Source organism: Haemaphysalis longicornis, unplaced genomic scaffold (genome assembly GCF_048455015.1).
Source record: "Haemaphysalis longicornis isolate Haplotype H1 unplaced genomic scaffold, Haemaphysalis longicornis Haplotype H1 scaffold_1, whole genome shotgun sequence".
Classification (NCBI taxonomy): Eukaryota; Metazoa; Arthropoda; class Arachnida; order Ixodida; family Ixodidae; genus Haemaphysalis; species Haemaphysalis longicornis.
The window spans coordinates 123,316,316-123,330,987 of record NW_027526203.1 but is presented as its reverse complement, the minus strand read 5'-3'; the positions used below and the strand labels follow the sequence as shown (position 1 = coordinate 123,330,987).

Genomic DNA, 14,672 nt, shown 5'->3' with positions numbered 1-14,672 from the left:
TCAGTTTGCAAAGCCAGATATTGTATTGAAAAAAAAAACATTCAAATTCCCATGTTCAGCATGTCAAAAGCTACACCTGGACTATGAGGTGCACCTAATGGTGGGCTCCGGAATACTTTCGACCATTCGGGACTATTTTATGTGCATTGAAACCTCGACAAACAGGCGTTCTGCCTTTTTGCCTCCATCTGAAAGCCTTCCACTGCGGCTGGAGTTGAACCCGCGTCCTCGTGCTCAGCAGCACAATACCTTAGCCACCGTGCCGCCACGGTGAAAAGAAATCTTATTGCGAGAAAATGAAAATGTGCGGTGACAAAACCAGTTTCCGCGCTTTTGGCATTTGCTGGAGTAACAGGGAACTCAAAACTGCCAGCTGCTTATTGCCACAGGGAACAACACAGCAACAACAGGTGCTGCACATGATTGCAGACAGGTTGTTGCAGCTACAGATAGGAAACAAGGTTACATTAGTGAGAAAGAGGATAATGCAGAACAAAAACAGCTACAGGACTTGCAATCTGTGCCATCCAGTATCCACTGTGATGCCAAGACTGCAGCTCTCTAGGCGGCCGAGCACGAGACCTGGCTGAACGTTTTAAAACTGCTGCCACAGGCCGGTGCGCCCCTCCACTGGCTTACGATGACCGAGGTGCTGCACCCAACATTGGTTTTAGGTGGGCACCCTAACTGAAGGAAGACATTACCCCCACAAGGCTTTTGCAACGCCCATAAAGCCTTCCTTATAGGCATAAGTTAGGTTTCTGAATACGGGGGTGAGAAAGCACTTTGAGAAAAAAGCCTGGCAAAGGATCTAGCGATGAACCCACGCAAAAATTGCAATAGTCATCCATTATCAGTCTGCCTACAATGAATGCATTGTGCAAAGTTACGGACAAAACAAAAAGCACTGCACTCCATGAAAGGGCCATGGATGTCAGAAGCGCATTCATCAATGCAATGTTCACGAAAAGCATGAATCATCTGCACCAATATTTTAAAGAGCCGCACTGAGAGGTTAAAAAAAAGAGCACTTGGAAAAAAAAGGGGGACAGGGTATAAAAGAGCATCAGTCACGTTAGCAGAAACGGCACGGCGAAAAAAAAGTGCGCTCTGGTCGCAGATGGCAGCAGTGTGGCCCAGGAGGGGGACGTATCACCTGATTGTGCTATTTTGCGAGGGTTCCTTGCGAAGGAGGAGGAGAAGAGTGATTGGCACCCCCTAGAACATAAAGACGGAAAACGTGAATGCAGGCCTCATCAGAACGAGAAGAGCAAAGTGCTTGCCATGAAGAGCCCAACTGGCGACGCCCCCAAGGCAACAGCAGCAAACATCCCCACCTCGCAAGCTACACCGGCACAGCTGCCCCCGCCCGCACCAGTCACAATGCGCCCGAACATTGCCACCCCACGCTACACAATGCACACCCCACGAGCTAGGCACCGAGCCGAGATCCCCGCCACAGCTTCCCTTTGCCAGAGGACACTGAGGTCCACAGCTGTCCCTCCCCGAAAGCCACCCGCAGCCCGAGCCCATACAACATCACACACAGCACACCATATTGCACAGAGGGCAAAAAAAAGCACTTCCACATACAAGTTTATTCGGCACAGTACAAAATGGGAGCAGGAGCATAAGGGGACAAAAAAAAAAGAGACTCCAATGGCCACTTTATAGTTGTTACTGGTGAAACATGATGGCGCAGCGACAGACCCTTACAAACTGTACAATAAAAGATGGCCCACACGAAAGGCTGAGAGCTACAATGGTAGAGTTCATGATAGTGTGCCCTAAGTAAAAAAAAATGGCACGGCAATTCGCGTCAAGAGGGGAGTTACAAATGTAAAGTGCATGAAAACACGATCTGAATCAACATAAAAGAATACCGTTATTGGCTTCAAACTGACAGCTACAAATGTAAGGTGCATGAACAGATGACGCAACAAAAAAAATAATGAAATTCAGACAGCTATAATGGTATAACCTGTGTAAGCTTACCAAAAAAAAAAAAAAAAACTGCCGTGTAAATCTGCAGTGAACTCTATGCACAAGAGTGGAGTTACACAAAGCTTGACCTAGCCACAACTGACGAAGGTCTAACTCTGGCTACAATTAAGCACGGCACCGTGGGCAGGTGCGTGCCGCTGCTACGTGTGCGTGCTTTCTCTCTCTCTCTCTCTCCCCCCTGGCGCCCAGTGTTTACGCTGAAGCGGGCCGGCCATTGGAGCTGCTGTACGAAGGAGGGGGAAGTGGTGAGCCGCAGAGACGCTCGAGAAATGTGCTCGCAGACGAATTGAGTGCCAGTTAGAGAGGTTTCTCTTTGGGGGGCATCATGCCCCACAACGAGCCCCGGAGCGCGAGCACTCCCCCAGCATCATCATGACCATCATCATCATCATGAATGGGACCAAGGGCAAGAGGGTAGTGCTAGGGCAGAGACAGCTCAACATCTGCAAGAGACACAAGGGGGAGAAAAAAGACAGCACAACACACAAGGTGGCCTGAGTCATTGGCACTCCCGCAGCGCGCACATCAAGGATCGGCAAGAACACTCGCACTCACCTGGCACCAGAGCGGGGCGGTGGTCCCAGCACCCATGCCCCACCCCCCCTCCCCCCCAAACCCAGGTAGGTAAAGGTGTCCAGCTAGAACGGCACTTCGAAAAGGACCCCCACATCCAGAAAAATCAAAAACAGAGTGCAGGCCAACACGCCACCTGGGATACGAGGCACACCTTAGGGGGGCATCTTGACCGTGTGGCAACAGCTTGCACACACGCCTGGGGTGCTTGTTTTTTGCCCCTGCCACAGCTGTTGCAGCCTGCGTCCTCGTGCTTAGCAGTGCTACACCTTGACCACCACGTGCCGTTCTAGCTGGGCACCTTTACTGTGAACGCGTGCAGGTACACACTAACAAAAACTCCTGCCCCTTCCTCTCGCGATCGAGTCCCAGTGGACCGCTGCAGCAGAAGACAAAAGGAGATGGGCACTCACCGTGCGCTACTGGGGGGCGCCACCGTAGCCCTGGTAGCTGTACCCCGGGTACTGGGCCGAGCCTGCGGCCGCTCCACCGGGGGGAGCCCCGTACGAGGGCTGTCCCGCCGGGGGTGCCCCCTGAGGGGGGCCCTGCTGGCCCGAGTACGGGTAGCCCTGGCCCGGAGGGGGAGCTCCCCCTGCTCCAGGCTGCCCTGGGGCTGCCCCTGCACCCTGGCCGGGCTGCTGCTGGCCGCCACCACCGCCCGGGGGGAACGTGCCCTGCTGGCCCTGCAGTATCAGAGGAGAGGCCACGGGCTCACTCACATCCTCTACACACAAGTGCCTTCCACCCATCTCCCACCTACAGACCTTCGTACTGAGGCACTATTAGAAATTGCTGCACAATTATTTTAATTGGGGGAAGAAACATTGAAGTCACTGCCTGGCAGTGCCATGTGTTACTTGAAAACTGCACGGGAGACTAGGCCCATAAGTTACGCCCGAGATTCACCCTTTCCTGCCCACAGAATTTTTTATGCAACTTGAAATTTTCTTGGAAATGCGATTACTGTGAAGCGTGCTTAATGGGAGACGTAGGTCAAACAGTCGAGTTTTTTTTTTTTTTGAAGAAAAAAAATCGCCTTTTCGTTGTCTGTTGCATTTTCATTCTAGGACAATATGAAAAGATCAGGTCAAAGTTCACACAAGAAAATCTCACAACAGGGATTATGAGAGTACATGGTTGTGAAAAATTAGCTGGACGGAAATATTTTTGTGTACTTACAAAACTTGTAGAGTTTTTTTGTCTAGATATTGACACTTTACAATACCCTATGAGCCAAATAAACGAAAAGATACTTTTCGTGAACAACTGCTTCATGAGAAAGTTCCTGCAAAAAATCACTAATGAGGTACCCTTCAGCACGGGAAAGAAAAATAAAACGCAGGAAGACACACGCACCAAGCGCACCAGTGGCTACAGGCGGAAAAAGAAAAAGAGGAGGAGGCAAGCATCCCCAGGTGTCTGGAGACGCAGCAGGCAAAGAGGAGGAGCAGAAACGAGGTGCGAGTTTCCAGAAAGATCAAGCAGTGACAAGACAGAGGCGGAACAGGGTGCATGGGTTTGGAAGCAGTCCTGGGAGCAGGCACAGTGCCTTTTGGAACCACTACAAAGGCCCTTTGGAGCAGGTTAGGAGCAGCCAGAAATGCCATTTGGGGCAGACGTAACACCATTTCACAACATTATGGTGCCGCCTTTATCTCCTCGCAGGCTGCTGTGCATGTTTCCTGCCAGTAACGTCATATCTGCTATGCCGGGCGTTCTACCATACCCTAGAACCCACTCTGAATAAGGAACGGAGTTCTCGTACTATACCTCGAGGTTTCCAGAATGCCAAGTTACCTACCTTCGCCCCAGTGAGCGCGCTGCGTTATTATTGCTCACAAGTCAAACCTCACGCACAGAGGCGAAAGAGATCACATAACAGGCCTTGCTCTGCGTCCAGTAAACGGCACTGTTCATGGGAACTCATGGCGGCATGTTTCCTATCGAACGGCGCTTGCAGTACTTGTGAAGCTGGACATAGCTTAGACTTCACCCGTCCCAGGGTCGCACGAAACAACGAACTTGTGCTGCACACTACTTAAGTAGGGTGTCAGCAGGCACAATTATCGTTAGACCATCCTCCACCGAGCAAAGCTAACCCAAAAGTTCAAAGGCGAAAAAGAGTAATTGCCTCAGAACAAACGCAAATCAAATTAAATTAAGAAGCGAGGGCAAAGCATTTACGACCCTGTTTGCTCAATACATGCAGCTACGGAAAGTTGCGGGCAGCAAAACTAGAATCAGCAAAAAAGGGCGATTAAATTGATGTGCGCCTCAAAACCGCAGCATTTCACGTGAATATTAAAAACATTTTACTTTTGCCGTCGTTTCCCATTGATTGTGGACGACAGCAGCTGACAGTGGCAAACAAAACCGAGCAAATGCAACGCACAGACACAGAGAAGGTGGAGAAGGCCTGCAGCCTTTCAGCTAAGCTAAAGCCAACTTCCATAGCCACTCATAGCCTTGATGAAACCAAAACCATGAACCCCTGGTTGAAACCGAAAACGATGCTTCAGCCAAGGTTTCAGGCCTTGGGCATCATGGCAGTCGTACCTCGCCGCTCAATTCAGGCGCTGCGGCACAAGACGGCACTGATAAATGAGTTTGGTGCAAACGGGGCGCTTCGGCGCAGGAAAGCAAGTTTGGCGCTAAATGGCGTAGCTGTTCCACCCCTGCCAAGAGCTACAGGCGAATACTTTACCCCACGGTAACCTGGCGAATCAGCAGTGGTTGACCGGGCTACAGGAATGCTACAGCAAGCAGTGCTCGTGTTCCACATACAACCAACCCCTCAAGACCCACCCCGGTGGCGAAATCATGAATGTTCGCAAACGCCTGCCTGGGCCACACCGCATCAACCAATCAGCGAAGTGGTCATCAACAGTGTCTTCTACTCGAGTCTAGGACGCTTGCTGCTCTAGTCGAGTGCGTTCACACATCAATTTTTCCGTTCCTTTTTTTTTTCTCCCTCTCGCCCTTTGCGCAAAGACTCGCACTTTCTTGAGATGTAACCCGGCCCATCATTTGTGGACCACTCCCGCTACAGCCCTGAACCTTCCATAACACCACTCACTACAGTTTGCTCTTGTGTACTACATAACTCAATAACTATTACAAAAAAAACTAGTGGCATATTTGAAATCTGTCCAAGAGAATACTGAATTTTTAAGCCAGTAGTACAAATAAACATTGTTTCAAGGGGCGTCTCCCACTAAAAAATTAAGTTAAGGAAACGAGGAAAGAATATGACAAAATAATGTTGCTTCACACAACCAAACTTTCAGGGTACACATTTCCTATGCACACTAGCTGTGCCAGAGCCGTAAAAATGCTGCTAGCCTTCTATAACAATGGTATTTCTTCCTTTACAGAATGAAGCATTGAAGCTAGCCCTAGTCATAGTAACGCATAACGCATGGGGGGCCATGCAGACAAAAATTTGGTTCATTCAAAAGACTGTCTTGTTAGAATCATACTGACACCACTTTTATTACATGCACTTCGCTCAAGTAAGCTACATAATTAGCTACATAAATGGAATGGCCACGCGACTCACTAGCTCATTTTCTGCACTAGAACGTACGACGTAAAATGCAGTCATGCAATTGGCCGAGGCCGGAAAATGCAAACGCAAGTTAGGCAGGGTTTGCGGAAAGAGCCATTTTCGCTTAAGTCTAATGCATATTCATTTTATAGCAGTAACAATGGTGGGGTGGAACAATGGAAGTTACGAAAGTACCAAAGCGTACTGCTGTTGGTACTGCTTGCACTATGCTTGTTATAAGCTGCACAGCAGTGCGGCTCTTTTGGGTTGTCTCAGACGACACTGGCAGATTGGCGTGACATTGCCTTACGACACCCAGCTTGTGAAGCATATCCCATGTTTCACGGAACAATTGCTACCTACCGTAACAAAAACAAGCCAGGTGCAAATACGGTCGCAAACAAAGTAACGGAGAACAATGGTCCGCGGCTGAGTTTATATGGGAAAAACTTTAAAACTTCGCACAATATAACATGTCCAACCCGACATTGTGACTTTCGAAAAAACTATCCCGTGGACAATTTTATGCGGGTTTTTTATTGAATGATCAATCAATTAAACCTTTACAAACAGCATCACCTTCAAGGTGCTGGAAAATTATGCCACCAATAAGCATTTTCCCTTTCTGAAATTGACGGGAGCGTTAAAATCCTTGGCTCTCATACTATATCGGAGCAGTTTGGCGCAATTTTTGCAATTGTCAAGCTTTTGGAGCAGCCTGGCGCAGGAAAACGAATTTGTATCAAAACTGCGCAATATGCGCAGCTGTCTCACCCCTGATTATCAGGCGCTGCACCCACACCAACCAATCTGTTTGCGTGTGTTGTTTGCCCGTTTTCGCATTCCCGCCGCTTCCCGTAAGTGTAAGATAATACAATTGCCAGCTGCACTTTCATGTGCATGTGGCAAGATTCTTTTGTCTTCATTCTACTAAACTCAGTAAACGGCGTTTCGAATTAGTGCAAAAACTGCTGTTGACTGCAACATAAAATTCAACTGTTGGAAACTGCACAGGAATTAAAAAGGCATGCTTTTTGCATCAATCCAAGATTCGGCAGGGCAAGTTTCAGTTGGCCACTAGCTTCGGCTTCAACCAGGGACAATGAAAACAATCCATTTTTTAAAGAACAAACGAACTAAATTTCCATTACTCTTCAGATATGTATCACTATTCGTTTTTTGCTACAGCGGAACGTTAGAGAGAGGAAGGCACTGCAGTGAAGACCAAACTGACATTGGGGTGACCCCAGGGACTGGACTCAAAGTTTTATTAGATGGCTGCAATCCAAAAAATACTTTCAATACCACCTTTTTAGTAAAACAGGCGAAAAAATTTTTTTCTGTTGGATTTTTAAACTTTAATTGCCTAATGATTTAATTAAATGTAGTCCCTCTAAATCACTTATTACTTTCACCACAGCCTCAATTTTTCGTTTGTAAGCTTATAGGATCGCAATAATAAAAAATACAACCTTTTTATTACAAATAAAAAATTCTGGGCGAACAGGGTTAAAGGGCTGATAAAGAGCTTTTCAAAAAAAATTTGTTGGGGGCATTACTTTATGGTTTTCTTGACACTGAATTCAAAAACTACATTTTATGTGTAAATACATCCAAACCATTTTTTTTTTTCATCAAAACGAACGACCCCAGCTCGGGGGTGCAATCCGAGCCCTGGCTGCCTTTCGCGATTGGCCAGCGGCACATGACGTCATATTCGGAAGTGCCGACGCTACGGTGACCGCTCGGCCTGAAGAGCTCATTCTGTATCCATTCAGATACGGGCCAGGAAGTCCTCTGGTGAATGGGAATGGAGGACTCGCACAATCTTTCCTTTGAATAGAAGAGCCTGAGCAAAGTACAAGCGCAACAAGTTCACTTGCAGCGAGCTTTAGAGTGGGGTTTTCCCCAATGGCTTATGGCCGACTTCAACTCTGCATCCGAGAAATGGAAGTCGGCCATAAGCCATTGGGGAAAACCCCTCTCTAAAGCTCGCTGCAAGCGAGCTTTAGAGAGCTTTAAAATGCAGAGTTGTGCAGAAATTGGTTCGCCGCTTTAACTACCAGCGCTAGTCGCAATTCCTAGCACAATTTTTCAGCACGCCATAACCCCCTTCCTCGCATGTGTAACTTCCTTTTTACGTTCAAGCAGGCGATAACAATCTGTGTACAGTGGCCTGTGATGTGCGCAGGCAGGAGCTAGCGATGCGACCGCTGCCGGTGGGTTGCATCGTGCTGGTGCAACGACGGTGTGCGGCCGGTCACGGAACGTGGCTTTGCTGCACATACGCAGTTTTAGAATAGCAGAACCGAACGTTGGTGGCCCCCCCAAACGGTAGGGGAACCCAAACGCAACACGCTCGTGCGCAACAAGTTTTAGGGGAGCGTCTTCGCGAACAGCTCGATGTTGCGAACTTTAGGCTTAGCACCGAGGCACAAATTTTGTCGCCGCTACATACAGTTGCGAATGACTATCCTTAACACTGTTTTTCACCGCACTATCATCTCCTTTCCTGCATGTGGAACTTTCCTGCAACGTTGATAGCCATTTTAGCCGATCGGTGCTCTGTTCATTCTTGCTAGGGCGCCGCAATTCCCGTGCCCGTCTGCCCAACGTTTTTAGATACTTTTTCAGTTCCGTATCTCCCCGCCGCGGCCATGGAGAGAAGGCGGCCGGCCGCGACTCTCGCCACCGCGGCGCTGCGGTGGCGAGTTGCGCTAGGAGAGCGAGCGTCGTCTGCTAGCGAGGAGCGTTCCGCTCGGCGTCTCCGGTCCTCGCCGCTTCTGGCTGCGTACTGCAAAAGAAATGACTGTTCTCGGACGTTGCTCATCATTTTGCTGCGGCCGTTGCAGTTCGAGATCTATTTGAAACGGACGGTATTATGCAAGAAGTCGTGTACCTACGCCCAGGGATTTGAAGCGGTGGCTAAAATATCAAGAACGACAGCGTTTTACATGAACGTTCGCGTAGCAGTGGCTGTCAAGCGTGCGCACAAATTCTCTTGCCATGCCAATTGCGCAAATTTATTGCATCACGAATGATATTTTTTCACACGACTGTTGTAGCAGCTTCCCGTTTCATAGACAACATAGGTGATATTGTGTCGCCCAACAACGTTCTTGAGGATTGTGTAGGCCCCGCTTTCTTTCGGGCCCAGTAAAAAAGTTTGCCGACGCTGCCCCGGTTCTTCTTCGAGTGCTGCCGTTCTCCAGTTGGCTGGGAGCCGTATTGCCGCACTATTCTCGACTATCTGTGCAAAATCGGTGCATTGCTGGGGAACAGGTGCTTTAGAGAGCTCCTAGTGTCGCTCCTTGGGAAAGTGCTCTCCTTTTGTAATCACCTAGCTCGTGCGCAGAAGCTACCTTTCTCTTTTTCAGAGACCGACGCCGAGTCTGCTTGCTCAACAAGTTGCTGGGAAGGTTGGGAAAGTTAACGGAAACTGCCCTGTCCTTCCGTGCCCAGTAAGCCCGGCCGATCTCGACGACTTTACGTTAATGATCGCAATATCCTCTTCGAGAAAATGAAGTCCCCATATCTTGCGCGTTTTGCTTATCTCTTTGTCCGCTCGAGGATCGCTCTTTTCTATTGGGTGAAAAGCTATGGATCCGATGACGGCGCTAAAAAGAGACACTTCTGAGTGTTGCTTCTGTATCTGCTCGTACAGCCAGGTGCGGAGCACGTTGTCATTGCGGTAAGCCAGGCTCATCAAAGAAAACACAGCGTCTTGACGGAGTCACGAAATCCTCGATGAAATCGGCCGGCACTGTTCAATAGCGTCAAACTGAACGCACTGAAGGGGCAAGGTTCGCGCACAGGGATCAAAAACAAACGCAAACAAAAGGAAGAAACTTGTAGAGACACGCAACTACGCCAAAACTTTGAGCATGCATATACGCACGCGCGTATATGCATGCTCTTCTGCAAAAGTGAACTCGGAAGAACCACACAAGTGGCAAACAATTTCGTTGTCTTCTGTTTATTGTAGCTGCTTTCAAGAATGTACACAATTACCGGATGTGCGCGCCCACCCACGCACGCACACCAAACACGTGGAGCGCTTAACTAAGTGGTTTTCGCCTTCCTGCTCCAGTCGGAAGGAAAGCATATACCGCATGTGAGCGCTGGGATGTCAGCGCGCAAGAAAAGCTCTTTGCGCTTCAACCTAGAACAGGCACAGAGAAGAATAATCGGCACCACATGAGAACGTCGACTTGCCGGAGAGCGCGTGCAACGCCGTGCAAACGCAGCGCGCGCGCGCGCGAGAAAAAAAAAAAAAAAAAGAATGGCAGAGAAATATAACATACCCCGCAGGAAAAAAAAAAAAAAAAAACTAGTGGCGTAACACGTTACGTAGAGTTGCTGGTCACGTGATTTTTATCGCTCTTGGATTCCTTCGCCCTCGTGCAAATTCCGGCCCTTCCGTAGCGTTCCGCTTCGGCATCTCGGGTTGTGATCTGGCTGCGTACTCGAAAAGAAATAACTGCTCTCGGAAGTTGCTCAACATTTTCTTGCCGCGCGCGCGCTATTCCAGTTCGCGATTTATTTGAAACGGGTCGATTATGCAAGGAGATGTACGTACGCCCAGTGATTTTTAGCGGGGGCCAAAATACCAAGAACGGCAGCATTTTAAATTAATTTTCACGTAGCAGCAGCTGTCAAGTGCGCACGCGATTTCGCTTGAGATGCCAATAGCGCAAGTTAGTTGCAGCACGAATGAAATTTCCTGATAACCATGCGCAGCAACTGCATGCTTTCTTTATGAAAGACATCCGCGTATCCTTCGTAGTTTCAAAGATATCAAATTGTTGCGCGGGTAAAGCTAACCCAAAATACTTGAGATTTAGATTGTATGTTTTCTAGTTATATTGTGTTAGCATTAAGAATTTTAATTTTTGTTCATTTGTCTGTTTTGTTTCAATATTTTTTTAGCGTGAGGCTATACATTCCGTCCTCCTCTTGTACATTTTGTAAAGGGCATAAGCATGTGCCTCATGCACGACGCATGTGCCCAGCCTCCTCACAAGCATCACTGCTAAAGTGGGCTGGAAAATCCCGTACAGCCGATTGCGAGTTAAGCCAGTCGGCAGTGCACCAAGCCCAGCACAAGAAAGAAAACACAGCACGTTGACGGAGTCACGAAATGCTTTCACCCGCGGCCGCACTGTTCAATAGCATCTCAAACCGACTACACTGAAAACGACAAGTTTCTCGCGCAAGGGCAAAGACAAACGCAAGCGAAAAGAAGAAACTTGTAGGGCAGACACGCAAATACACCGCGGCCGCAACTTTGAGCCCGCGGACCGGCCGCGCACGCCGTCAACGCTGCCGCCGGAGCCGCCGCCGCAGCCGCCGACACAGCGCAACTCGCGACGGGAGCGCCCTCTCAGCGTCTAGGGTAAAGTCGCGCCCGCTTTGGAAGGCGCAGTTCCGAAACTGAAAAAGTATCTATAAACGTTGCGTCTGCCATACAGGGTGGAGACCATGGAGAAAGAAATGGTGGAGACATATGCATTGACGCTGCCATTTTGGGTCTCTCTGTCGCCACTGCACTAAGTCATTGTATCAAAACCACACTAGAATTATAGCGGCAACGTAGTTTACTGGCGAAGTTCGCGTCATCTTATCTGTTTCGCGTTGCTGGGTCTTACAGCAGCACCGGCATCGAGGCCCCCCAATTCTGGCACGCACGTAGCGCCATCAGTCGGCCTCTCGCCGTTGCTAGTGCTCGGGCAGGTTCATTTGCTGCCGTCAACGAGCCTCCGCCGCCAGTCGGCGCTTAGCATCGCGGTACAAATTCGATCACCTCGGAGGACGACCCCTAGCACAATTTTTCACCACACTATCATCCACTCTCTTGCACGTTTACCTTGCTTTTCGTGACTGCCTTGGTTCTGGACAGCAGGGTAGGGCCGTTACTGCCGCGGCAGCGCGGTTCGAGCCGTTTCGTCGACCGTATGGGCATGCACGGCCAGCGTGCATGGAGCGCTAATGCGCGCAAGAAACACTTCATGCTTTCCAGCTTGATATCTTGTTAACGACGCGCGAAATCTACCTAATTAGCGAAGCTGTCGTCATATCCAACAACGTTGATCGGGAAAACAAGCAAGAAGTTCAGGAAACCCAGAGCGTTGTGGTCCCAGAAATTTTCTAATCCCCTAATAATGGATCAGGAAGTTGGAGCACCTCCGTATGTGTTTAAGCCCATCGCTTCCCGTGTGAAGCACAGAGCACCCGACAACACGGCCGGCCCCGACTATTCGTAAAGGCAATGTTGGAGCAGTTTGCCAGGGGCATGGCACATGCCACTTTGCCATGCCCCTGCCATTTAAGTTGTGTACTATAGTAGGCGTTCTGCCTTGCCCTATAACCTACTCCGAACTAGGACTGCAGTTATTGTACTATATCTGGAAATTTCAATGTGCGTTACCTACTTTGGGCCCCAGCAAGTGCACCGCGGTACATCACCTCTCTAAGGGTAAACCTCATGTGCAGAGTCGAAGAAGATCACACAACAGGCCATCGCTTTGTGTCCGGTATACGGCACTGTTAAGCGAACTCACGGCGGCATTCCGTAAAACAAGGCATTTGCTTGCACTTTTTCTATGGAACAGCCGTTTCAGTGCTGGCAAAGCAGAACATAGCATTGTCTTTGCCGTAGGCTACACAACGAGAGCATGTTAGAAGACATAATTAATGCTGGACCATCTTCCACATAAGCTAAAGTTTACCTCGAAGTTCACAGGCGAAAACGAGTAATTACCTCACAACAAAGGGGAACTGAATAAGAAAGGGCGGGCAAAGCGTCCAAGACCCTGTTCACTCAATACATGCAACTACGCACGTCAAAAATGGCCCACTAAATGGAAGTTCACCCACAGTAAACTGCAACCTTTCACGAGAATACTATTGTTTTCTATCTGTTTGCAATGTGACAAAAACATTCGACTTAATTTTGGGTTTCTTGCATTGATTGTGGCGCAGCGGCCAGCACCGGCAAGAAGCCATGCAAATGAGACAAAAGCAAGTCCGAAGTGAAGGAGGACAAGGCTCTTAGTGCCTGCAGCCTTACAGTTCTAAACAAAAAGCCAACTTTCCTAGCCGCTCACAGCCTGGGTGAAACCAAAACCACCGCGTTGAAACCGAAAACGCGATGTCCGAAAACACGGCGCAATAGAGGAGGTTTTAGGCACAGGGTGGCACAGTTGAACAAGCTTGGCACTCAAAGCTGTTCCACCCCTGCATTGCGAACGTACGATGTTCGTTTTATTCGTATGGTATGGAAGGCAAGGAGGTGGTTTACACGCTAACCAGGACGGGGACCAGTGAACAGAAACGTAACATTTTGGTAAATATCACGAAAATTACAGGAAAACATTTTTGGAAGATAGAACACTGAAAAGCATTATAAAGATCTTGAAAATTAAATTATGAAGATCACGAAAATTAACGAAAATAAATTCCAATCTTGGAGCTGTTTGAAACGCCAAGTTCTATCATTTTAAAGGTTTATGGAAAGGTTGACTGATTGATTGTAGGGTTTAACGCTCCGACGCAACACAGGCGATGGGGCGCGCCGTAGTGGAGGGCTCTGGATTAATTTTGACCACTTGGGGATCTTTAACGTGCACCGAAATCTCGTACGTTTTTGCCTTTTGCCTCAATCAGAAATGCGGCCGCCGCGGCCGGGCATCGAACCCACGCCGACGGCGCTGCTCAGCTTCGAAGTACTACTAAAACAACTACTGATCCAAGAAGCTGAAGAAGCCGCAATCCTGGCCCACAACTTAAAAGGGCAGGGAAATCCCACTCCTTTCCCTTCTGGCTTTCTGCGAAAAAAAAAGTCAACTTGTTCCTCTCTTTCTCTCGTGCTCAGCAGCACAACGCCTTAGCCACTCAGCCACCGCAGCGGGTGCTTACGGAAAGGATGCATTTAAATATAATTTGACATACCGTATTTACTCGCGTAATGAACCCACTTTTTTTCCATAAAATTTGGCATGAATTTTGGGGGGAGAGTTCATTCATTATGCGGGAAAAAATTGCAACAGATCTTTTAAAAGTTGAAATTGAAAAGTTGAAAAGCCCAAACAGCAGCACTTAAGCCAAATGAAGCCATGCACATGCCACTAGAGCCCCTAAATGCCATCTATAATAGCTCCACATTTCACTACACGGATCTCTGCTATCTCTCCGACTGACCACAGTGTTACTAAATGTCCTCCAGTAGCTTCCACCACTTCATTGTCTCCAGGCCCTGCACAAAGTTGCGGGGGCGGCAAAAATGACACCCTCTACAGCCACAACAGTACATTTAGAGCACTTAGGCGCGATTTCGTGGATTTTTATCAGAATGCCGCAAGAATTCTCACTTGGCACAATTTGGCGCAGGAGTGGCATCACCGATAATGGTCTTCTACTTCGCCACGAGTGGTATCGTAGTGAAAGTGAATTCTCGACAGGTACAGTCTGTCAAATTCTAGGCCATGACGAACGTGCGCAGGCCGCAAAAATTTTGTTTCGGCACATTTTCAAGCCCGTCGCCCACCAG

The 14,672-nt window shown here is 48.7% G+C and overlaps 1 protein-coding gene across 3 annotated transcripts in view; it reads right to left on the bottom strand.

Annotated features, from left to right (window-relative positions):
* Positions 1–1,578: 1,578 nt before the first annotated feature.
* Positions 1,579–14,672, bottom strand: part of Psi (P-element somatic inhibitor) — a 51,555-nt gene continuing 38,461 nt past the window's right edge. For all 3 annotated transcript variants that reach the window (XM_077708008.1, XM_077708016.1, XM_077708020.1), the window contains 2 exons: positions 2,991–3,260; positions 1,579–2,447 (listed from right to left, as the gene is read on the bottom strand). In XM_077708008.1, the coding sequence (XP_077564134.1) occupies positions 2,997–3,260 (264 nt within the window). In that variant the 3' untranslated portion in view covers positions 1,579–2,447; positions 2,991–2,996. The remainder of the gene's footprint in view (positions 2,448–2,990; positions 3,261–14,672) is intronic.